This window comes from Embiotoca jacksoni, unplaced genomic scaffold (assembly GCF_022577435.1).
Source record: "Embiotoca jacksoni isolate LCO1_2020_lvr unplaced genomic scaffold, fEmbJac1.0.p SCAF_8, whole genome shotgun sequence".
Taxonomy (NCBI): domain Eukaryota; kingdom Metazoa; phylum Chordata; class Actinopteri; family Embiotocidae; genus Embiotoca; species Embiotoca jacksoni.
In genome coordinates this window covers 16244404-16268212 of record NW_027185436.1, presented here as the reverse complement: position 1 = coordinate 16268212, position 23809 = coordinate 16244404, and the positions used below count along the sequence as shown (strand labels likewise).

General features: G+C 41.4%; 3 protein-coding genes across 13 annotated transcripts in view; 2 read left to right on the top strand and 1 right to left on the bottom strand.

The window, feature by feature from the left end:
• trpm3 (transient receptor potential cation channel, subfamily M, member 3) overlaps positions 1 to 6134 on the top strand; it is a 106748-nt gene extending 100614 nt beyond the window's left edge. For all 11 annotated transcript variants that reach the window (XM_069178550.1, XM_069178552.1, XM_069178549.1 and 8 more), the window contains one exon: positions 68 to 6134. In XM_069178550.1, the coding sequence (XP_069034651.1) occupies positions 68 to 1688 (1621 nt within the window). In that variant the 3' untranslated portion in view covers positions 1689 to 6134. The remainder of the gene's footprint in view (positions 1 to 67) is intronic.
• Positions 6135 to 9605: 3471 nt separating this feature from the next.
• Positions 9606 to 14202, top strand: klf9 (Kruppel like factor 9). Its single transcript, XM_069178547.1, has 3 exons — positions 9606 to 9822; positions 9977 to 10418; positions 12037 to 14202. Exons 2-3 carry the CDS (start codon positions 10025 to 10027, stop codon positions 12315 to 12317), a joined length of 675 nt encoding a protein of 224 aa, XP_069034648.1. The 5' UTR covers positions 9606 to 9822; positions 9977 to 10024; the 3' UTR covers positions 12318 to 14202.
• A 50-nt stretch (positions 14203 to 14252) lies between these two features.
• On the bottom strand, positions 14253 to 22281 carry fam219ab (family with sequence similarity 219 member Ab). Its single transcript, XM_069178548.1, has 6 exons — positions 22021 to 22281; positions 20888 to 20987; positions 18926 to 19031; positions 18119 to 18199; positions 17958 to 18012; positions 14253 to 16063 (listed from the first exon to the last, which is right to left on the bottom strand). Exons 1-6 carry the CDS (start codon positions 22096 to 22098, stop codon positions 15905 to 15907), a joined length of 579 nt encoding a protein of 192 aa, XP_069034649.1. The 5' UTR covers positions 22099 to 22281; the 3' UTR covers positions 14253 to 15904.
• Between the last annotated feature and the right edge of the window lie 1528 nt (positions 22282 to 23809).

The following is a 23809-nucleotide window of genomic DNA, read 5'->3' as shown; positions in this document are numbered from 1 at the left end:
CCCCTGCTACTCTCCCCTCTACAGTGCTCCTATTGTCTTTTCTCGTCTTTTTCTCTCGTCTTATCAGGGTGGAGAACATGGCAATGCGTCTGGAGGAAGTCAATGAGAGGGAACACTTCATGAAGGCATCGCTGCAGACTGTTGATATTCGTCTGGCTCAGATGGAGGAGCTGATCGGACGGATTGCCGTAGCTCTGGAGCGTGTGACAGGTGTTGAGCGTGGGGAGGTCAACAAAGTTCGTTCCCGGACTTCATCCGACTGCACAGACTCCGCATACATACTCCGCCAGGTTGAGTGCCCAGAAGCAGCATACATTCTTCGTCAAAGCAGCTTTAACAGCACAGAGGGAAATGCCTACCGCCTGCAGGAAGCACTGGAGGGAACAGCTGAGGGCTCCATGTCCCCTCCTTCTCCGACTAGCATGGCTACACGGACTAGGAGCCACTCATTTTATGTGGGAGGTGGTCGTGTCGGTGAACATGCGATTGGGGCTGAACGAGCTGAAAGCTTCTTCAAAGAGCGCTCACTCAGTCTCCACCGAGCCAACAGCTCACAATCTGTGTCCTCATCTGCCGCCCCCAAGGAGTCTAAGCCCCTCCCACTGGCAACGCTGTCGGTCTCCCACCAGCACCGTCCATCATCATGCATTGATATCTATGTCTCAACTTCTGAGGAGGTGGGACCTGCGGAGGACTTTCTGGATCCTCTCCGTATGGTACCACCGCTCCAGAGAGACTCCTCGCTGCAGTCAGATATCATGGAGACGGTGCTGCCCGGAGGCCGAGAGTTCAGCAGCGCTGCCACCAGCGGTCTGGGCGACAGGCACTCGGAGGGTGGCGCAGGCAGCAGCGGAACAGCTGGAGCTATGTTTGACGACAGTGCAGCGGCTGATTTGTCATTGTGCTCGGCACACCTCTTACCAGACACCACCTTACCTCTTTGGGATATGGAACCATCCCCACCTCCCTCAGCAGGGCTGCTCGAACGCTCCAAGAGCAGCCGCTACCTCTCTACAACAGGCACAGCATTCCTGGATGAGCCTCCTCTGGTCAAGTCCCACAGCCTCATGTTCACACCAAGAAGCTGCTATGGTGGACTGGGGGCAGGAGTCCAGGTAAAGGCTGCAGAGTACACCAGCATCACTGACTGCATCGATACACGCTGTGTCTCAGCTCCATACACCCCCGTAGAACGCTCACACTCACCTGGAGGTTCCACATCATTCCCCTTTGATAAGCCGTCAGACATTGGTTCCTCTCACCCAGAGAGAGAGGCAGAGCTTAGCCACACAGAGTCTGATCCAGAGGACCCTGAGGACCTGATTCCAGTCCCTGATACCCCTCGCCTAGGGGGCCTCGTTGGGCCCAGTGGGGCCCCTCTCTCCTCCCCTTTCTCCAGGCTGGAGCGAGCAAACAGCTGCTCTTCAGACGACTCCCATCCTTCCCTCACGCTGGCCCCTCCGCACCGGAAGAGCCTGTCGGTGAGTGAGAGGATGGAGAGGGGACCGGGTCTGGGGGCAGACAGGGGGCCTGGGCCTGGCGGGCGGGGTTTGGCAGGAACCAGAAACCCCTTCCTCAGGAGCAAGTCTGGAGCTAGGCCTGAAACAGCCAAGACTGACAGCCTCTCCATGAGAAAGCTGGCAACTCCGTCAGCTTTCCGCAGCTTTGATAGACAGAACTACACGTGACAAGGACACATCTGTGCACTCGCACACTGTTAGGACCAGGGAGGACTACTGAAAGGGCAAAAGGGCAAAAGTGAAAGCAGGGTGAAGTTGCCCGTAGATGCTGATCTGGACCAGATCTACAGTTTTTTCTCTTTCGTTTTAGGTTAGACAAGTTTATTCATAGTCAGTATTGAAGGGCAGCTTTACCCTGAATCATAATTCAGGGAGGAAATGGATGGAGGATAAAGGGGTCCTTGTGTACACCAGTCAAAACAAAGAGCTATGAATCTAGACTAGTTTTTACCTCTTGTAGCTAAGTAACTCTCAATGGGGTGTCATGGCAATAGAAGGTGTGTTTGTACTGTATGTCTTCCACCCACCACCTTTACATCAAGTAGACATATGTCACTGTGTTACATCACATATCAGTCACACTAGTCAGACAAAGTATACTGTTACTCCTGAAGCTGCATTATGTGGTAGATCCTGTCAAGTCTGAGAGACAAGGAGAGAGGAGACAGAAAGAAAAGACAGCCACCTCATTTCGTCATTTTGTGTTAGCATAGAGTCATTACTACTGCAAACTTTTTGCTTCAAATACTTAGAAAATATTTGTCTCTCTTCACAAAATCTCAACTTGTAAGACCCCAGCACAAGCAGGCAGAAAGAAGATAACATTTCTGGCTGCTTCATAAAGTTTGAACTTAACTGCAAATGATATCTGTAACATGGCAACGACTTACCTCTAGATACAAAACTACACCTTTCAAGTAATCAATATTAATTCAATTTTCTTAAGGTAATATTAAATTTGTCTTCTGTTCACATATTGTAGCATCAGAGAGGAAAAGGTTAACAATTTTTGTCTTTGGTCTTGAAACAGAAAGCATCATTTGAACACACTCCAGTCAAAAAGTCATTATCTCTCGTGTCTTCAGTCTGCTCATGTGCTGTTTGAGGCGTGAGTGTGTATCAAGTCAGTAAATGTGGGTAGGCAGTACATAAGAAAAGAACTATGATCGGAGAGTTTTGTGTATGGTGAGATTCACATGCATAACTACACACATACATAGTCAGTAAAGTCCTACGTCTCACTAGGAGATAGACGCAAGTTCACACCTGATCCCAGAGCTTTAACAAGTGCAATTGCAAAAGATGGGGACAAGAGGGCGCTATGATCCCATGTCAGAAGCAATGCTTGCTGGGCAAAGCTGTTGTGAACCATTTTTGCCTGCACTTGACACCAAAAACTCTTTCCACTCAATGAATCGTAGCTCTCTTGTAGCCCAAACCCCTTCCTTCAGGTTTCGGCAGTGGCATTATTTTGCAACGGTTTTCCACCTCCACCTAATAGATCCGTCCTTCATCTCTTCCATAACTGTCCTTCATTTTTTTTTCTTCCTTTATTGTATTTGTATTGCATTCAAAGCAAACCACTGCAAAGAGAGAAGCAGTTGCCCGATGACTAGAAAGCTAATCATAAATCATATACAGGTCACAACAAGGTCCTGAAGAAAGAGCTAATTTATTAATCTACTTTAAAGAATTTGCTTGAGAATACGCTGTCAAGTACTGTATATGCATTCTAGCTGAGATTTAAGAAAGATGTGCATTTTAAGTGACATGGAGGAGGAAACATGGGGTTATTATTCAAATATGATAGCCAGATCAGTGTTTTAAAATCTCATTTTTTTTTTATTGTAATGGAAAAAGTCTGGAGGAGAAGAAAATGTCTTTCTCTGATAGCTTTGTAAAAATAAGATTAGGTGAAATTAATAGAATTCTTACTGATTTTTAATGTTTGTTTTATATTTTCTCACTCTTGCAATTCAGTTTAATTATGTTGCATTTATTTTGAGATTGATTCTATTTATTGACATTTTCTTGCTCATTATTGATAATTACAGTAAATGCCTGTTTGAATTACAAATTAATATTTATATCCTCTCAGTGATATTTTTGTCAAATTTTAAATATTTTCTAATTAAGCTTTTAAATTTAATAAAAGATTACCATCTACATGCACTAAATGATGATGTACTATATTATTTATTAAATATAGAATTGTCTGATATACTGTACATTTCAATCATATTTAAAGTAGTTTTTATTGTATGTTTTATCAAGCAGCATATGAGAATTTTCTAATGTTGACACGGCAATACACATTTGCCAATATACCAAACTTAGGGTGCCTTTTGGGCATGGATGGAGTATGCGGGGACTGAAGTGATTCAAAAATCTATGAAATTTCTTCATCTTTGTCTCCTCTTCTCTCTTCATAGAGGCCAAATATCAGTGAATCTTTTCTCAGAGACCTTTGTTGTTCTCTTTGGACACATCTGATGTACAGAGTGGGGGAATTGTTGTTATTAATCGACTGCATCATTGCTTGTATGGACATTTAATTGAATTCACCCAAACATAAGACACAACATCTCATTAAGTAATTTCATAGATTAAGAAAAGAAAACTGTTTGCACATGAAACTGAGATAGAAGATATTGCATCAGCATATGGCTGGTGTTGTTGCTGCTGTTCTGCCCAGTATCACAAAAAAGTGTGTAATACATGCAACAGTCCACTAGAGGTTGGTTGTTTTTTTTTGTCACGTGTGGCATCCATCTCCTTGCCTTGAGAAAAAGACATGTCACCTGAGAGGTCATGTGATGAGGTCATTTGACACAAGCTGTCTTCCCAGAGGCCAGGGTTCGAGTCTGGGAGCAGGCTACATGGATATCTTTAAAGCAATGTAATTTTGGTGCATAACCCTAACCACATAGTTTGTTTCTAACCATGTGTTGTTGTTGTTTTTTAACCCCAACCCTCACAACGTGGATTTTCAGGCCACAAGGAGGCACAAACATGAAACTGTCAGGTGAGATGAGGCAAACATTGGATGCTGACACACTAGCCTCTAGTGGACTGATGGGTGTATTACACACATTTGCCATGATATGGGGTTGGACTGTTACATGCAAGTGATATTTCTTAACTTGTCTGAGAGCAACAAAAGACATTATACAACTGTGGTGATAAGATGAGTTGTACTCCCCATGACCAGTAATCTCACCTTTCTTTATAAAATCAATGGACTGTCGCAATTACAACATCAATATAAATTGAAATGTTGACACTTGCTCAGTATGCATCATGTAGGTTGGACAGATCTGGGAGTAAAACACGTCAATGGCATGAATACAAAAGCTCAGATTTGCAATTTCCTCAACAAATATTTTGGTCACAGAACGATGAAGAGATGTAAGGTTGACCCCAGGTCAGTGCTCAGGGACAATATTACCCCAGTGATGCAAGTTAAAAATCATGGAGTTGTGGTGAAAAGAAAGAAAGGAAGATGTGAGTTTGTCTTGCGTAGAAGGCGTCCAATATAATCACTGTGCTTTATGAGTGTAACCCAGAAACTTCGGGGATCGTAGGAAAGCTATATATTTTGTGTGTCATGTTCAGCAATGGCAATAGTATATGAATGAATGTCTTCATACCTGATCTACTTGTTCACCCACAGAAGTTTAAATTTCCAACAAAAGGGGGGCTTTTTTTTTTTTTTTTTTAGGTTCATGGAGAATTGTGTTTTGATGGATCAGGCTTTGGCCTTTGGCATCTTTGAACCAAACCAAACTTTGTCAAACCAAATAGAAACAAGCTGAGTCATGCTCTACTGACGTGTTGTCTGCTCAGTGTTAACCAAGTAAAGATCGTACGACTCAACTTTGGCAAAGTATGAAAACAGATGACTGTGTTGGACTGGAAGTCCAGGCCCTCCTATTAGGTATTAGGTTAGGAAATAAAATTATTCTTTAATAATTTCTTTCTCCTTACAGAAAGGAATATGACATGGCATACATGTCCATGTATGAATTCATACGTACATGATTCTTCAATGGTTTTGTGATATGTTGACATGGCTAATGTGGAGGGTATTGATAGGCGGTATGCTTGTGTGTGTATGTGCATATAAATTAACTGTGTGTGGAACCGGACATGTACACACTAATAACAGGGAGGCATGCCAACACAACACAACCCAACAGAATCTCAATGTACAGTATTTTTGAAATATTTTCCTACACTATATCTTACAGTTTTGCAGAATCATGGGCATATGATGATAATCAACAGATTCCCTCCTATGAAACCTGTGACTCCTAATGAGAGAGTTCACGCACATGTTTTTTTCTGCAATAATTGCTGATGTTTTCAAACTAAAAGGGACATCCCTCTACTGGTCACACTTTATTTAATGTCCTTTAAATGCATGCAGTTCTTCCACTCAGCGTGTACAGAGATGACCTGTAATGATGACTGAGAGAGAGAATTAAGAGAGAGATTATAATATGAAATCAAAGTAGTGAGTATGTGAGTATTTGGATGCAAATACAAACCTGTATTCTTCAATGTGAATAGGATCATGTCTGGCATGCATTGTTAAATAAACAATTAAATAGATTGGTACTCCGTGTCTAGTCTGTTTTTACTCACCTAGATCTTTAAACGAATAAATGACAGAAAAGACTATCATGTGTATGACTAATGTGAGAAATGTATATAATATCACTAGCAGTATTGTTCTGTCTGTTTTAACCAGTTACTGTGATGAAAAAGACCAGCAGGGAGAGGGGGCATTTTGCCTAAATTGGTTATGGAAACAATGATCAAAAACCTGTCGAACTAAACCTCAGGAACACCTGCATTTCTATGACTTCCCTGAATATGTAATGAAACCAGTGAAGAGCTGCTAATCTCATCATTGGAGAACACGTAAAACCATGTGTAAACCATGAAGTGATAAGGCTCATGTTATAAATTGTTCTGCAGTTAGGGCAGGATTTGACAGCTCCCCCTGCCTACCCCATGCTTCCCTTGGTTGCTGGTGAGATGAGTGGGACAGGTGCTGCTGGGTGGGCTGCCATTTAAAAAAGAAAAAAAAAAGTCCCACTGCCATGAGGTAGAAACACAGCCTTGAACAGCTCCCATAACTAAGCCACATTATCTACTTTAATGGAAGTATACCAGTGCGGTGGCCCACCTTTCTTATCATGCCAAATTGTACAGTAGCCTACTTGAATAAATGCACCTTTTCCTCTTCCACAGCTGCATGTATGTTGCCCATGATTTGTTCCTATATGATTCATTTAATGTACTTTGTGACTTTGCATCAGCCACAGAGTTGGTAACTGCCCATGCATGTTGTGTCTGTTCTGTCATTGAGCAGCTGCTGCCTGCCTGCTGATAGCAGCCGCCACTGGACTGGGAATTCCAGTCTGTCAGTCTGTGGGGTGTGTGGGAGTTGGAGGGAGGAGGGGTGGTGGGGGAGGGAGAAGGGGTGGTGGCCTCTTCACACAAGGAAGCGGACCAGCAGTTGTGCGTCAGTTTGTACTCTGCACGTGGAAGGAAGGGAACATTTTGTGCCGAGATTACGCACGTGCTCACCCCCCCCCCCCCTCCCCTGCTCCTCTCCTCCTTCTCTCTGTAACATCACGCGCATGCACCAAGAACAGTCAAAAACAACCTCATCTTTTGCCACAATCAGCGTATCATGTCAACACAACAACATGACCCAGATGTGCCGTGCACTCCTGAACTCTTGCACTTTTGCAAGAGGGGAAGTGGAGAGCAGCAGCAGCCACGGAAGCACCTCCTCTTCCCCAGAAATGTTTACAGCTCTGCTGAAGGAGGAGCAGGAGGGGAGGCTACAGGCGTCCTGCCAAGACTCTGGTTTGGACCAGATTTTTTTTTCTTGGAAAGTCGGGGTTCTTGCCACCGAATAGAGCAAAGTGTGGGAGGAGTTGCAGTACGGGGCGATCCTGGTAATTCCTTGCAGTGTTGACTGCGGTGCACAAATGGGAACTTTGTGTTACTTCTCCTGCATTCTTATTAGAACTTCCCCTGGTTTCTTTGTTTCTCATGTTGTGCGATCCCCGCACGTGTAAACTAAAAGATCTTAATAACTCTGCTCCGAGGCATTGACTCATTGCTGCAGTGCGCTGAAGGTGTTTTTGCAGGACAGGCGTGGCACTTTCCGATGTCTAAAACTGACTGTAACAGTCTCACACTTTGAGGTGTATACAGTGATATCATGGCTGCATCAGCAAACACTAGCATGTGTATTTGAGCAAACCACGGACGCAGACGACTTGTATTATTTTCTAGATCACGTGCCAAAAGCAGCCGGGAAACAAAACAAAAAATCCTCTGAGTGTGGATTATTCTCACATAAACAGATAAAGTATCCAAATCATGTTCACAAAGTTCATAGCAATGGGAAAGTATCCAGAAGGGGCATTGCTCAACCCATGTAGCTACCCCCAAAGCTGAGTAGGATTTTCTAGGAATTTCGCACATGAATGGACCTCCCACTGCAATGGAAGCACTCCTTTTTTTAAACTAGAGGGGTCTTGTTACGCTTTAAAGTGGCCTAGCTCCATTACAGTCACTCCTGCAGAGTGCATTACCTTAATGTTTTTTTATTAAGATGAGAGAGCAGCGCAAACATTTGGAGTGTGTGAGAGTTTGAGTTGCTTGAAGGGAAATACTGAATATATATATTTTTTTTATTGTGTCACTATTTCATTTCTAAACATTTAAACCCTGTAAAATGTAAAAACATTATAGCAAGTCACAAATACATAACTTGCCAGGATGTTTATTAAACATGATACATAAAGTTTTGATAGATTATAGGTATATGTAATTGTGATGTTACATTCATATTTTGAGAGAAGTATTATAATGTATTATGAAGGTCTCTACGTTATGAATCTCTACAGATTATGCAGGGAGTGCTGGTTACATGCCTTTTTCATTTGTTCTCTCCTAAATTCTCTTCATTACCAGAGCAGGTGATTGCTACAAGTTGATGCGGCAAATCTAACTTTACATTTAATTTGTTGACCACAATTTATAGAAAATGAAACAAAGCACTTGGCCTAGCTATTATACAAGAGAGTATGCATTGGCACTGAGGAGATCAAGTGCAGCTTTGAGAACAGTTGAGGACTGTGCTAACTTAGGATCAGACTGTGGGTGATAAACTGGGACACAAGGTGAGACCTAAAGCATAATGTGCTCCGGTTTACATCTGAGGAAACAAAACACACCATCATCTCTCTCTATCTCTCTCTTTCTCTTCACGATGCAGATTATTGTGTCATTCTTTAAATCCTGATCTGCTGCTTCTTGCTAAACCAAATTGAAAATATGTTGTATGATTGGAAATGACAAAATGGGCAAGAAACACATAAGCTTTAAATTGCTCTGGAAGAATAATGAGGACAAAATGAAAACATTAATTTGATATTGAGCTTTATGGTGTCCCTTCTCTCAACATTACACAATCACTGCAAGGCCACTTTTCAGCAGTTTGATTATCATACATTATTATAGAATCATAAAATTATAATGAAGTAAATGTCAGTGGAGAAAATGTGTCATGCCACCACTAAAACATCAGAAAAAAAGGAGTGGATCCTCGCAAAAATCGGAATAACTATTTTCTAACGCTAATGTTTAAATTTAGCTTCTTTTTTTATCACTTTATTTATAAATTGTCCTTGAAATTACACACCAACCCTTTGAACCAATGATGCACAATCTCTCATGTTCATGTTTTACTTCCCACCAGAATTTCCCTAAATATTTTAATAGGAAAAGGTACCAGAATAATAATTACAAAGGACTTGTTACCTGAAACAAAACAAAAAAGAATTGTCTGACAGCTTTATTTCCCAGTCATATGTCAAGTACCTGAAGGAGGCATCAGCTGGCCCCCGCCCTCTTTTCACCAACCCCAGCCTGTGATTGGTCCACTATGCCGTCCCTCACTCCGGTGAAAAGGTAATTCCAAAAAAAAGAATCACGTTTCCTCTCAGCCAATCACAGCCCTGTTTTATTATGACACCGTGGGATTCCGCGAAATTTTTTCTTGGAGTTAGGAGAAGTGCTGCACGCAATAAAATAGGACAAGTTGAGCGTGTAAGAGTGCACCGAAAAGACGGAATAAACGCACACACAATAGCTCAGTCGGTAAACGCTGTGTTTTTATTGTTCCAGAATTTAGAAAAAAAAAAAGATCTGGAGAAAGAAGGGGAGAGGAAGAACCCGGGGACGATTCAAACTGCTATCTTTCCTGAGAGAGGTGTTTATTTATCCGCCCTGCAGCCTCAACGCAGTCTTTGCGGAATAGTCACATTGAAGACGACACGTGTGGATGATTGCCCACATGTTTCCTGGGAGGACTGCAGTCTGATCACTTAACCGTCCGTTTTGTCCGATTCTTTTTACTATTCTAGGTACATTGTTTCTCGTCTTCTCTTCTCCTCCTCGGATCTGCTGTAGTGATGTCGGAAGTTGATTTCTCCGCAGACTGCGTCCCCATCCGACCATCGGCGCGGACAGAGGACATATTGAAAGAGAACCAGGAGAACAGGACTTTACTGATGGTGGCGAGGATTTTATTGGACCTGAACAAATGTAATCCTAACGCGGTCAGCGCCGGAGGAAGCACATGTTTCGGGAGCAGCGAAGCAGGCGCGCAGGAGAAAGTGGAGCGAGGCAGTTGCCGGTTGAACGCTGGGGACAGCCGGGGCTCGCTGGTACCCAAACAGCCCCGCAACAAGAAGGAGGCGTCGAGGCAGGAGTCCCCCGAGAAGAGGCACTGCTGCCCCTTCACTGGCTGTGGGAAGATGTACGGCAAGTCGTCCCACCTGAAAGCCCATCTAAGAGTCCACACCGGTGAGTGGAGGACTGTGCTGCTCGGCGTGTGGGTGACACGCCTACGAAACGCACGGGCTCGGTTCTGGAGACGACAGCCAAACCGGTCTGCGTCACTTCTGCCATCACTGTCTTATTTATTTCAGGCACATGTTAAACTGCACTGGTCATTTCTAAAACATCAAGTATGTGGGCATTTCAAAACGACTGCCATAAAACATGACCCCTTAACTCCTGATTTAAACTGATATTCAGAGTCCATATAGTCCATGTTGTGCCTGACCCGAGGAGTGTGATTGACCACATGTTCCTGCAAATGAATAACAGGCTTATATGAAAGGTTGTTCCATGAACTGGCCCCTTCTGGGGGTGTGCCTGACCCCTGCCATGTTGAGCTAGAGGCTGGCTGAGAGGGGAGGGGTGGTGCACCGAGAGTGCACGAGACAAAGCTGTATTTTAATGTATTGTTGACACGCAGCCAAGACTGCGAACGCCACGTGCCGTCCATGGCGGACAGTTTGAGGTGTGATAATTCACCCTGCCTGGGCCAGGACACACGACCTCATCCAAGTCATGAGTGTGTTTTAGTCGTTCTTTATATGTCCACTGATAAATCTGCATCATACGTATTGAAATGCCAGCGAGGAGCAGTGTAGCGCGTGACATGTTGGTTTATAATCCACATACAGGTCACTGCGACACCGATGTCCCCACATGTTCTTGACCGGAGATAAACCCACCCTGCACCATTATTTCCTCATACGTCATCCTCCTCCACTCCCCTCGCGTCGGGTTGTAAACAAGAGCAGACATGTGTTTCAGTGGAACACGTGGAGGAGGAGCCGGGGGGCAGGCATAGTGTTTTTGGTTTGTTTTTTTTATTTTTCCTTCACAGGGCTGTTAGTTTAACTCACTGTTTCAACATCAATATGTTCTCTCATTGTTCTTCGAAAATCCTATTTAGGAAGACATTCCCAAAATCTTGATTTGCAACAGACCTCTCCTTCAAACTTAGTTCTTCCTCCTCTTCCTCTCCCTTGATAAACATGAAAAATGTGTGTGTGTGTGTGTGTATGCGTGTGTGTTTATTATTATGATCATTCTTTATTACAATGACCTTTCATCTACTCTATATCTGTAATTGGTGTGAACAATAGGTTTTTGGGAGCATTAAGTCCCCCAGTTCCCCCAGCTATTTGTCCTTCTGTTCTTGAAATAATTCTGTTATTGAGTTCCTACGACAGTAAGATTGATATTTTTGTTATTGGAGACCAGTTTATTTTCAATAAGTTTCAGTTGAGTTTGACCTCTCTGGGTCTAAACTCCTCAAATAACTGTGTAAGATACATTTATTTGTCTAAAATACTTCTGGGAAAATAGATGGAATGTGCTTTGTTTGTTCAGGGAGAGCATGAAATTATATCCTTCCTCAAATGTTGCAAAGGAAGTAGTTAGGACTTTTAATTTTTTTTAATATTTTGGATTTCAAGAAGAAAAATAACATTTTATAGGAAACAAATGATTGACTTTGGAAAGAGGAAGACAAGTTAATAACAAACCACAAGGCTTACGATTGACTGCAATTATTAACTAACTGAATTAAAACGCGTATTTATACAGAACATGTGTGTTTCCTCAGGTGAACGCCCCTTTGAGTGCACCTGGCCTGACTGTGGCAAGAAGTTCTCCCGATCGGACGAGTTGACGCGTCACTATCGCACGCACACAGGCGAGAAGCGCTTTAACTGCCCAATGTGTGACAAGTGCTTCATGAGGAGCGACCACCTGACTAAACATGCCCGGCGACATGCAGGCTTCCATCCCAGCATGCTCCAGGGCTCCAGTGTGGCCCAGAGACGCCGCTGCTCCATGTCCATGTCCTCCTCTGATTCCGGAGACCAAAGCCCTGCTGGGGTGTGAGACACATCCACATACTGTACATATATATATATATATATATATATATAAAAAGATACACACAGTAAATACAGAGGCATACACAAACACAGGCACACCCACATCATGTGTGGAATTAGACAAATTCCATCGACACAACCAGACAGAAAATGTCAGAGTTTTTCTGCTACACATGCAACATTGTGCAAAGAAAAAAAATAACATTTTCAAACTAGATCTCTTCTCTTGTTCCCTGAGGTGATTGGTATTTATTAAAGATGATTCAGGACCTGTCAGGAAGATCTAGTTCTTTTACCATTTGTAATTATTTACTTTGTGTGGTGAGACTTTTTTTTTTTTTAATTTTTTTTTTTTTTTTTTTAAAGGAATCTGCCATCTAAGTGGTATTCAAGTACATAGAGTTTCATAAACACTACATGTGTTCATTTTGAATCACAGACTTCGTTTGCTGATAAGGACACCAGCAAGAATACAAACCCTTATAACTGGTATATTCCTGGTGTGTTATGAAGTTTTAGAAATCATCCCTTAGTGAATATTCCTATTACATACATATACTCTTACTTACATACACTTGTACAGTTGCCTTCCAGTCCAGGACAAGGTGAATGTACAGTATAGCATTATTACCATGTAAATAGAATAACAGACTTCCTTTCAGATGATGATATATTGATGATAATATACTCATATTGTAGTTAAGTGTATTATAGAGTAATAAGAGAAGCTATAATGTAGAGATAGACAGAGCTAGGTTATTTAATTGCATATATTTGGCTATGGACTTCAGGTATAATCAGATGTGCCATGAGCTTGTAGGTATAAGCAATGTGTTGAAACCTAAATGTTGTCACATCATGATAAACTTGCAAATAAACGCACCAAAATAATTTGACAGCAATTTAGCACGACCATAATACATGTGCTTATCGCCTGGGAAATTACATTTCAACATCTGTGTTGTTTTGTTCAGATGTGTCAACAGTGCAGGAAAACACAACAGGGAAAAACTTTTAAAGTGGTGACTTTACTTTTTCACCTGCAGATGAAAAACATTTCACTGTTGAGACCACAATAGTTTATGTTTAGTAAAAGTCTGTGCCTTTTGATGGGTTTGTAGCACAGGGGGAATTTCTACATTTTCAACCTTGGGAAAATATCACCCGAATGACCGTCGTCCAATTGTTTGTGTTGCTGTTCATTAATTCTTTAAAGAACAATAACTGTCTCTTATACCAACAGTGCCATGTGCTGCATGCTGAAACAAGCTTGTGTTTGTATCTGGACTACATTTTATCAGGGAATAATGTGATGTATGGTCATGCTAATCAATATTACACCCCCTGGTGGTGACATGGAAGCACAACATTTCTCACTACCGACAGACATAAAACATTTTTTATTTGTTCTAAATATTTTGTGGAGCGCTCTCTTGATTAGTTTGTTTGTGAATCATTGAATTACATCATGTAGCATGTTCGTACGTATTTCTTTGGTACAATGTATGTTTTATTTGTCAGGTAATCTTTTATAATGTTCCTAATGGGATGAGGTCTTATTCTTCCACTACAGGAGCTAGATACATTGATGTCATTAGTTTTTGTTTTATACCTGTCAGAGAATGCATTACATTGTCCATATATAGTGTAAATTTTGGTTTTGCAGGACACAAACTACATTTGTTATGTGAAATGCTGTTTTTCTTTTCTGGCATTATGATAACTGTGATTTAGATGTTGGTGCCTTTCAGGTTGAAGCCCTTTCTTCTGATTATACTGTACTGTAATCAGGGACTGTCAGTGCAAACTCCATGTTATTGCAATACAGGTAGCTGTGTAATAATTTCTGCTCAAAAGTTTTAACATTAAATTTTTTTTTTCTTTCTAAACATTTGCTTGTTATTTGCATGCCATTATCTGACACAGAAAGGTAGAAGAGGACGTTTTACATTTGCATTGTGTTTATTTATTGTCTTCATACACTGCACATAACAATAACATTGTTTAATACTGTAATGGAAGTGTTTACAATACGAGAAACTCTTTTAAAAAAGGAAAACCAAAGAAAAACAATTATCACTTGTGTCTAAATGTAGAAAATGATGAAATTGTTGGACATCAAACGCTCTTCAAATAAACTAAATTATCAAGATGGCAATGAATACACACATCTTTTAAACTTGTCTGTACTTAAGGCATACTCTAATTGAAAATCAACAACTGATTTAGAGGACAAAGGGTCGTAAATGAAGGATATTGGTGCTAGTCAACGATCCTTGATGTTGCGATTACAAAACGATTTCCATCCTGCTAGTCAAAAGAGAAATAGATGTCATCACACTAATTATTTTGGCATTGTATGTCTGTATGAATGCATATGCATGTGTGTCTGGGGGAGAGAAGGACATTTTTTCTGGTGTCTGAACCTGTGTGCTCCCTTAAAGATCTGTGATGTGAGGATAGAAATGTGAAGGAGGGAGTGTCGTCAGATTCGGAGACTCTGAGACAAAGTAAAAGTGAGGGCATGACACAGACTGTGCTGTAAAATCTAGCTAAGGTCTCCCCCTGCAGTTCCTTTGGCCTTGATAACATGGGGATCATGTTAGAGGGTCGGTGCAACGATATGTAATCTTCCCTTTTGAAACAGTTGATTTCGGATAAGCCACTGCTGTGCAGGAAAAGGGACACAAAGAAAAGGAAAGAAGTGCAAATTCACAACAACGCAACTCAAGCTCATTCCCCAACAGTAGCATGTGATTTCACAAAAGTAATAGGGCAAAAATCAAATGTGCAACAAGTCACTCGCTTATTTTCTATTCAACTATTCAAGCTGGTGCTCTTTATGCAATTCGTTCCTCAGCCATTCATGTTCATACATTCATCCCTTAACTCTGTGATCAAACATCTCAAGTAAGTAGGGCAAAGAAAGCAAAAGTGTTTAAGGTGGTGTGAATGAATGCAATGACCTGGCCTGTGCTACATAACAACCCTGTACAGTACAATAAATACAGTACCAGATATCTTGGTTTGGGGTGCTGTGACCACCCTCCAAACTTCTCAAATATCTGAACATCAACACATACAATCATACTGATCCTTCGGGTTAAAAAAAGAATTAAAAAAAAGAACAACAACACTAGAAAAATGCAAAAATGCAACCCAGAATTCAGGTAAGCAGAACAGTAGAGCAGTTATGATAATATTTCTAACTCTTTAGGGAAATTGAAAATCACTTGACAGCATCAACTGACCTTTTCTTTTCTGTCAATTAATATCAGTGCGTTATGATACGTCAGGAGAAGAGCATTCGAACACAAGTGTACGTCCTACCATAGGAGGAAACCACGACTTTACTAATATTTCAAATACACGTTATTTTCACATATGTTCCTTCTCCGAGATTTTGAACCAAAGTTTCTATACGTTAATTTGATTATTTGTCATTATCATCAGAGTACTTAACTGTCGTTACAATATTCTACCAATGTCTCACTGTCGCCACTCTGGTGGCGAAGTAAACTCACACCGGATGAAGACGGAGGGTTATGTTGTGTGGAAAGGGGCAGAGGGCTGGCGGTCAGAGGGGCGGGGTTACTGTATTTGACAGGTGGTGGAGGAGGTTGCCTGGCAGCACATGCAGGTCGGGTTGACTGATTTGGGCGGGATCAGATCCAGATCCTCATCATCTGGGATCTCATCTAGGCGGTAACCATCTTTCAGCAGCTGGATGTTCAGATCCTGATTGATTTGCTGAAGAGGAGAGGAAAGAGACAGACAGAGTAGGTTGATGGGTTAGAGCAGCGTTTCCAAACCCCCAGAGCTGCAGACTGGTATCAGTCTGGAAAGCATTTCGCCCATGACTGAAAAGCTTCTGCAATAAAATCTGAATACTTAACTCATAACCTTATGCCCTTTTTTCTCACCATTACACCCACAGAAACGTATTAAAGTAGAGTAATTCATGTGTTGTGTAAGTACATATACAATTCAAAGTGAAAAGAGCAAAAGAGACAGCACAGTGTAGTTTATGTGCTGCATTAGCCTGATGAGCCAACAGTCAGTAACAGATGAGATGTAGCAAAAATAAACCTTTAGGTCTTGGTTTCAAATGGGGTCTCACTTTGGCTTCAGGTCCAGTCTAAACTTCGGTAGGTTGTTCCTGTTCCTGTTGCAACCAGCTCGCCAAAATGAGACAGTTTGAGAAATCTTATGGAAACAGTATGCCCTTTCACTTTGCTGCAGAGAATTAGATAAACTAGATCGATACCACTCCCATGTCTGTTTGGTAAACACGTAGCTGAAGCCAGCAGCCAGTCAGCTTAGCTTATCATAAAAGATTGGACACAGGGGGAAACAGTTAAGCTCTGTCCAAAGGCAACAAAGTCTGCCAACCAGGAGCTCAAAAGTTCCCAAATTAACATTTCCTATCTTGTTTGTTTAATCAAAACAAACTATATAAAAGTTCAGTGTAAAACTGGCAATTCCCTATTTTACAGGGGGGCCTGTGCAGGACTATTTCTTTGTCTGGTACCAGATACTTCCAGGAGTCGCCACTGGTTGCCTGGTAACTAGTCTAGTATTTCCCAAAATGCTAAACTAGTCCTTGTTAAGAGGTTCTTTGGAGACAGTGGGGGAGGAAGAGACCTATTATTTGTGTTTTAATATCAAATAAGCTGCGAAGCGACGTGACTTCTATCGCCATTCCATGACAAAACACACATCTTTTCTCGAACCTTATTAAATCAAGAAAACACTCAAATAGTAAGACTAGCTGTGCTTGTGACTTAAACTGGCTAAAGGTTGCAGTTGTAACCACGGCAAAGTGAGATCAAGCACACTCACAGATGGTTGAAAGCACTTTTAGCTTTGTCATGAACGTGACAACTACTGCCCCGGTGTGATTGTTTTTCATCAAATAAATTCCTTTGTTTGCACGCAAAGCAGAAGCAATTCTTCAATAAAAATCCCAGTATTTGCCTTTTTATCTATACTGTTTTCTATAGATACTGTATTGTTCTATGACACATAAACAACACAACAACCACACTTTAATCTACACAACAAACTGATGTCACTGCTCACAAGTTGCTGTTATTAGGTAGAACTAATAAAGAGACGCTAACAGCTAAACCGGGCTAAAACATTTACTGTATATTAGCCATTTGTTTCTGATTCATCAAGATCTGATCACTTGTGGAATTCTAAATATAACCTGCAATGTATCATTAAGCCTCATCACAGACAGAAAACTGATGTAAAGGGTAGAAATCAGGATTCGTCTGAGGGATAAATGTGACGATGCATCTGCGATTTGCACTTATATTGGCAGCAGCAGCGATGAAAACAAGATTTGCAGGGGCGGACACCCAGAGACTTCATTTCATTTGTATCCCGCTTTGTGCCTCATACACATTTGTGTGCAGGTGCAGCTGCAGTGTAATCATGCAATCGCAGGGAGAGCACACACCTATAGAATTAACATGGATGAGCAAGATGGATATCAAAGAGCTTGCTTCAAGACTGGCTTACAGAGGCACGACTCTTGGCCTCTTGACAATCGTGAAAAAATGAAGGGAAGAAAGTGAGGGAGTGAATGAGACAGTGAACGTGAGGAAACCGATACCTGCTCTAGCAAACATCTCACCTCGGCAGAGGAGTATCCCGACGATGAGTATCTAGACATGTCAAAATCATCATCACTGAAACAGAGAAATACAAGTTAGCATGTTGTCATCATTATATAAGTGTGTTTGTGTGCTTCTCAAGCAAGAAAAAGAGTCAAGAAGTACATTAAGGTGTGTTTACCTGTCTGTGTCTAGGGCCACCAAGGGCTTCTCGTCTGGGCTCTGGTCTAAAGAAGAATAGCCTTTATTGGGCACTACCAACCTGCAAGGAGGGACGCAAAGAGAAGACATTGGAGAAAGGATCAAGAGCAGAAACAGGTTGGGGAACGGAAAATAGATTCACAAACAGGAAGAGGTGAGTAAGAACAGGACTTGCAAAGATGAAAGAAAAAAAAGGTGGCCCTTGAGGCACCGTCACAGCTACGGTAACATCAGAAGCATCAAGAGCTCTAATTTCTAACACTGACATCTTACAAACCCTGAATCCATAAAACTATTTCACAGCCTTATTGACAGAGAAAGGTAATGGACAGCAAGAATAAAATCCATCTATTTGAGCACATTAAAACAGAAATGTACAGACATCATGTGGATGTGGAATGAACATGAATTTAAATATAGTTTTTTTTTTTTTTTTTTTAACACTGTGACACTGTTTGAATCAACTTTATTTCAAATTGTAATATTTTGTGGCTTCTGTGTGCTTTGCTTCAGGTTGTATCAACACAGACCCTACAGTATTTGTACACTTAAATCTAGTACAGAGTTGCAGAAAAACTTTATTTGTACCCTTTTCTTTTGGTAAATGATCTTGTATGTGGTTTGATGTCAGAGGCTTATCAAAACAATGGAACACTAAACAAGAATAATAATAAATACATTTAGATTGTGTTTATTACAGAAGAATTCCCTTTTATTTACTGGAAACTGTGAAACATAACAGCAGCTAAGACAGAATTCCTTCCCTGATCACAACGCTCCTTCTTACCGTGTTCTGGCCATGACATTGTTCTTCTTGGGCTGCTGGTTGACTGGACTACCTACAGTGTTGCCGTTCTTCAACGAGCCCTTCCTGGCCAGTTCTCTCTGTTTCTCTGCACATGAGACACACACACACAACAATGGTTTTAGCTTCAAATGACAGAAAATACTGCACGGATGTGATGGAACTAATGTCACTTTTGTGACTTTTCAGGTTCTTAAATAAGCCTAGGAACTCTTATTTGCTGACATGAAGCATAGCATTGCATTAGTTATTCACAATCTATTGAAACACTGCTATCAATGGAACAAGTTGTCAGATCTACTTGAAAGAAGGGTGTTAAATTTGACAAGAAGAAATCAGTATATTTCAAACACACACGCGGAAGCGTGATCAGGAAAGGGAATTTGGTTTAAATTCGACAAAAAGCCCATTTTCACTTTGCCAAGACTGTGATGTTTTTTCTTACTGGGCACAATGACGCTTTGCACCAGAGTGCAAGATGTGACATCAGGACAGATTAGTTTCTGTTCACTGGAGAGATTTTCCGCTGACCTCAAGTGTTAATCACTGCTGTTTGTGATAGCTAATCCTGGTTTATACCGAGCAGGTAACTGTGTCATATTTGTGAGTCAGGTAACGTTAGAATTACACCCACAGACATTTTGTCCGACAGGCATTCAGCTCACTTAGCTTGCTAAGACATGCTGTTGTAGTGATGTTAGCTGTAGTAGCAGGAGAGGCTGGCTTTGAGAAACTGTCTTGTCGTCGGTTAGCGTCGCAGTAGCAACTGTCGTGGTAGTCTGCCAACCCACAACTTAACAACTTAACTAATGTTGGTTACATCAATTGGCTGTAGCGTTGTTTGCTCTATGTCATTGATTATGTCTGTACAGCGTTTACAAAGGATTTTATAGCCATGAAGACCTAAATACACAACTTTTCAAGCCAAGAAGGATTATTTGGTTTGATATAGAATTTGAAATGTTACGCAAGGTAACGTTACCTTCCTTGTTAGCTTAGCTACAAACCTTTGGTCCTCTCCTAATGTCACTGCAGTTTTGTAAAAACAACCTAAAAACTCTTTGTGGAACGTCTAGCTCAGTGTCGTTGCCTTGGCAATGCTCAACCATGGATATTAGGGAGCACTGAGACCGGGGGGCAGAGAGAGACAGTGACTCCACCTTTAACAAATCACGCATAATTAAACAAATATCTTCAGATTGCATTTTATAAACATTAAATCTCATGACAATGTTTACGTTTCTTTAGACTATGAACAACCAGTAAGACTCGACAGATTAATATTAAGCACTGTAGACATACCATCCATCCAGGGTGGATGCCGATTTAAATTAACTTCCACAGTGGCGGATGTTGTACTGAATATGTGGATGGTGTAGTGACATTTTACAAAGGGACCTCTGAGTCACTAAATAGTTGACTAATTTTGAATAGTTTTGGTTTTAAATGAAAGTATTACAGTAGGAGTAAACCAAGTGCTGCTGCGCAGTACTGGACTCTGTCCAAGGTGCTGAAATGAACCTTCAAAGACTGGTTTTTCACAAACACAGGAGACTTCATTTCCAAAATACTAAACAGGCCAGAGTGGGCAATATGTTTTGCCTAGTATATCCAATTTTAAGGAATCCCCTTGGGAACATCTTGGGCTCTAGAAACTTGTAATCAAAACTTTGTGAAAAAAACATAATAGATTAATCAATAATGAGAATGATCTGTAGTTCCATCTCTAAATGGATTGACATGGTTGTTTTTAACCTATAATCTGGCAGCATAACCGAGTAAGTAAATTAGTTAAATTGTCCTGCACAGCTATACAGTCTTTATAAAGGTTATCTGTCTCTGTCTATGCACCATTACTTTAAAGGAGTTTACATTTACATTCATTTACAGAACATGTTCCCACAGACAGACGCTTTGGCTACAAATACCATAGGTCTGACTCACCTATTTTCCTCTGCAGGGGTGAGGGCTTGTAGTTGATAGTAACAGGTTCCCCCTCTCTGGTGTCTGAGTCTGCCTCTGAAGCTGTGGATGAGGCCGGGTCCTGGAGACAAACGGTAAAACAGCATGGACAAAAGGATGAGCAGAAATGTGCATTACTGAGGCAGCAATTAATAATTTATGTTTTTGGTTTTTTTGTAATGCATAATATACCCTTGTATGTGCTGGCAATGTGAATAAACAGTGAATACAAACTAATGTGCTTAAATGATCCTTGATTTGTTCAAGCTGTTCTGGGATCCTATGAAGAACTGAAAGGTCCTTCTATTTTAGATCAAAACTTTTATAATGTACATTTAATAACGACAGTAAGGGATAATAAAAGCAATATTAATCACTGACCACAGGAAGCATGCTGCTGTATAGAAGTATGGGGACGCCTGGAGACAGTAGGTCAGATTGTTTTGGGTCTAGTCTGGTTCTGTGGCGGCCCCGGCCGCGGGCAGCAGAGGCCGCCCTGCAGGCTGCAGTAACCCAGGGCCCCGCTACAGGCCACGGAGCGCACCGCTACATCACTTACACTGATTTTTTTTTTTTTTTTTTTTTTTTTTTTTTATCAAAAGACCGAGGTTCAGTGGAATATACAAGCATGTTTTCGAGATTAAGAACCGCCCACTAATCTTGTTAAAGTGACATAAGTGGCGTCGAGGCCAGAGCAACTTGCTGCATGGATGCTGAGGATGTAGCACCAGCAATGTTGGGATGGGATGCTTGTTTTCGCCAGACATGACGGATGCTGCGCAGCAGACCGGACGCTGCTTGCGTTACACTGAGGGACAAAAACGACTGTTTGATAGCAAACCGATCAGTTGTCGATGTGCTTCACTGGCACTTTAACATTTTACTCTGTTAGCAGTCGATATAAAACTTGCTAAAATGCTGTATTGGTAGCCTTCATCAATCAATATTACACACGGCAGGCGATGGATTTGTCGGGATCTCGAGGCATAACATTATGAATGGCGGGCCTCTCACACCAAGGATCCAGCAGCTATAATGTCATTTTAAATAAGAAACCAAGACCTAAACACTGACCGATCCTCTCCAACAGATAACAGCCTACAAATCGGACTTACCAGCGGCTGCATCTCAGCCTGCATCTCCGCCTCCTGCACCGCACTCGGCACTTGAAACCTGTCTATTTCTTCCATCATTTTGGCACCGCGCCTCTTTCCTCCCTTCCCCTACAAACCAAACGATGCGGACGGGTCGTTTCGATGAGTTTTCGCCGAGATTGTAAGCGATCTCGGATGGGTAACAATATTTATGGATCTCCGGTGGCGAGCTACATCCCAGCAGGCAGTATGTCGACGGTGGTGTGACCAGTTGGGTGACGGTGACTCTACCACCCACTTCCGGAAGGGGTATCCCAAGCTAGGGTCTGGGGACCCTGATGTGGCCTACTGAAGAGGACCAACGTTTTCCATAGCGAAGGGATTGTTAGTGTTTTCTTTTGAGGTTTTTCGCCAGGGACTTGCTATATTATAAATATGTGAGGCAATTTCTTTTCTTTTCTTCTGCTTGCTTTTGTTTTAGTTTTTTCCCTTATGCACCTTGTTTACTCTTGCTTAAAATTTGGAGACTTAAAGAGTTGTGTAAAATTTTTGCTCCTGAATACCTCCTGATAACTTGTTCAGCCTGCTGCCACCACAACCTGACCCTGGATTAGCGGCAGAAAATGGATGTATGGATATATGGGCATATGTTGAGTTGCCATTTAAACTGAGTCTGCTGTCAGTAGGTATAGGAGGTAAAGAGGTGATCGGTCAAGTAAAGAAGATAATGAGTTTTAAAAAGCAAAAATCTTTGAGAGAAATCAAAAGTAACTGGTTTACCAAAGTTAGTTTGTTGAATTAATTCAAAATAAAAGTTGCTCACAGGAATAATAACCAAGACTTGGTAGACAGAGAAGTATAAGAGTTACCAGAAAAAAAAGAAAAGAAGAATAACCAGAAAGTAATTTGCATGGTGGAGGAAAAAAAATGCATTTTGACTACAAAGCAATTGTCCTCTACTTTTTGGTTTTTGGCTGAGTGCAATAGTTTTTTGCTTTTGAGTGCGCAACAAGTCTAGAAAGCTCTTCAGGGTGTAGGTGAGCATGTTTATTTTTTATTCAACAACATTCATGATCATAACCTCGGATGATTTACCAGAGTATGCAAACCCCCGGTAAATAACAAATAAATAAAAAACTCAAAAAGGTCACGTTGTTGTTTAAAAATACATACTAAAGAACCAGTATTTCTGGAATAAAGTTCTATGGCCTGCAAACAAAAATCAGCTGCTATCAAAATGATGAAAACAGGACAATAGAGAACAGCTAATGAACCACTGCCACCACCTCATCTCTCAAACAAGTCATGGTTGTTGATGCGTATGAATTGAAAAATCCAGCCACCGCATAAGATTTTGCTTAAAGTATGAGTTTTGACTTTTGCAACTTTTTTCAAACCAATAACCTTTGGCAGTATGTGCTTAACAGGTTATGTTCAATGTAGTTCGTATCTATATCATTGCAAACCTACTAAAATCAAGGAATAGCAATGAGCCTGAAGAAGAAATATGTAACCATCCAAAATCTACAGTTTTGTAGCCTACGAAGCATAATTACTCATCTGTAGGCCTATTTAAAAGGAAGGAAGAGAGAGGACCCAAATTGGAGGTTTTGGGAAATAGCAGGTTTTACTCATGTAGTTCTGCAGTTTGCGGGTAAACAAAAAGCACAGGGTGCAGGTAAAAACTCGAGAACTGACAGAGGTCATACACGGAGTAACAAGCTCGCAGGAAATGAACTCACAAGGAGGAACGATGATGTGTGAAGGTCTGACAATTGAAAGGGGAAGTACACAGCGCTGACGGGCAAAT

What these genes read in the sequence shown, in the direction of transcription:
- klf9 (XM_069178547.1), top strand. Translation starts at nt 10,025, where the DNA reads ATGTCGGAAGTTGATTTCTCCGCAGACTGCGTCCCCATCCGACCATCG. An exon ending in CCATCTAAGAGTCCACACCG is followed by an intron (nt 10,419 to 12,036) that starts GTGAGTGGAGGA and finishes GTGTTTCCTCAG; the next exon opens with GTGAACGCCCCTTTGAGTGC.
- fam219ab (XM_069178548.1), bottom strand. Translation starts at nt 22,098, where the DNA reads ATGATGGAAGAAATAGACAGGTTTCAAGTGCCGAGTGCGGTGCAGGAG. An exon ending in AGGCTGAGATGCAGCCGCTG is followed by an intron (nt 20,988 to 22,020) that starts GTAAGTCCGATT and finishes GTTTGTCTCCAG; the next exon opens with GACCCGGCCTCATCCACAGC. An exon ending in AATGTCATGGCCAGAACACG is followed by an intron (nt 18,200 to 18,925) that starts GTAAGAAGGAGC and finishes CCCTCCTTGCAG; the next exon opens with GTTGGTAGTGCCCAATAAAG.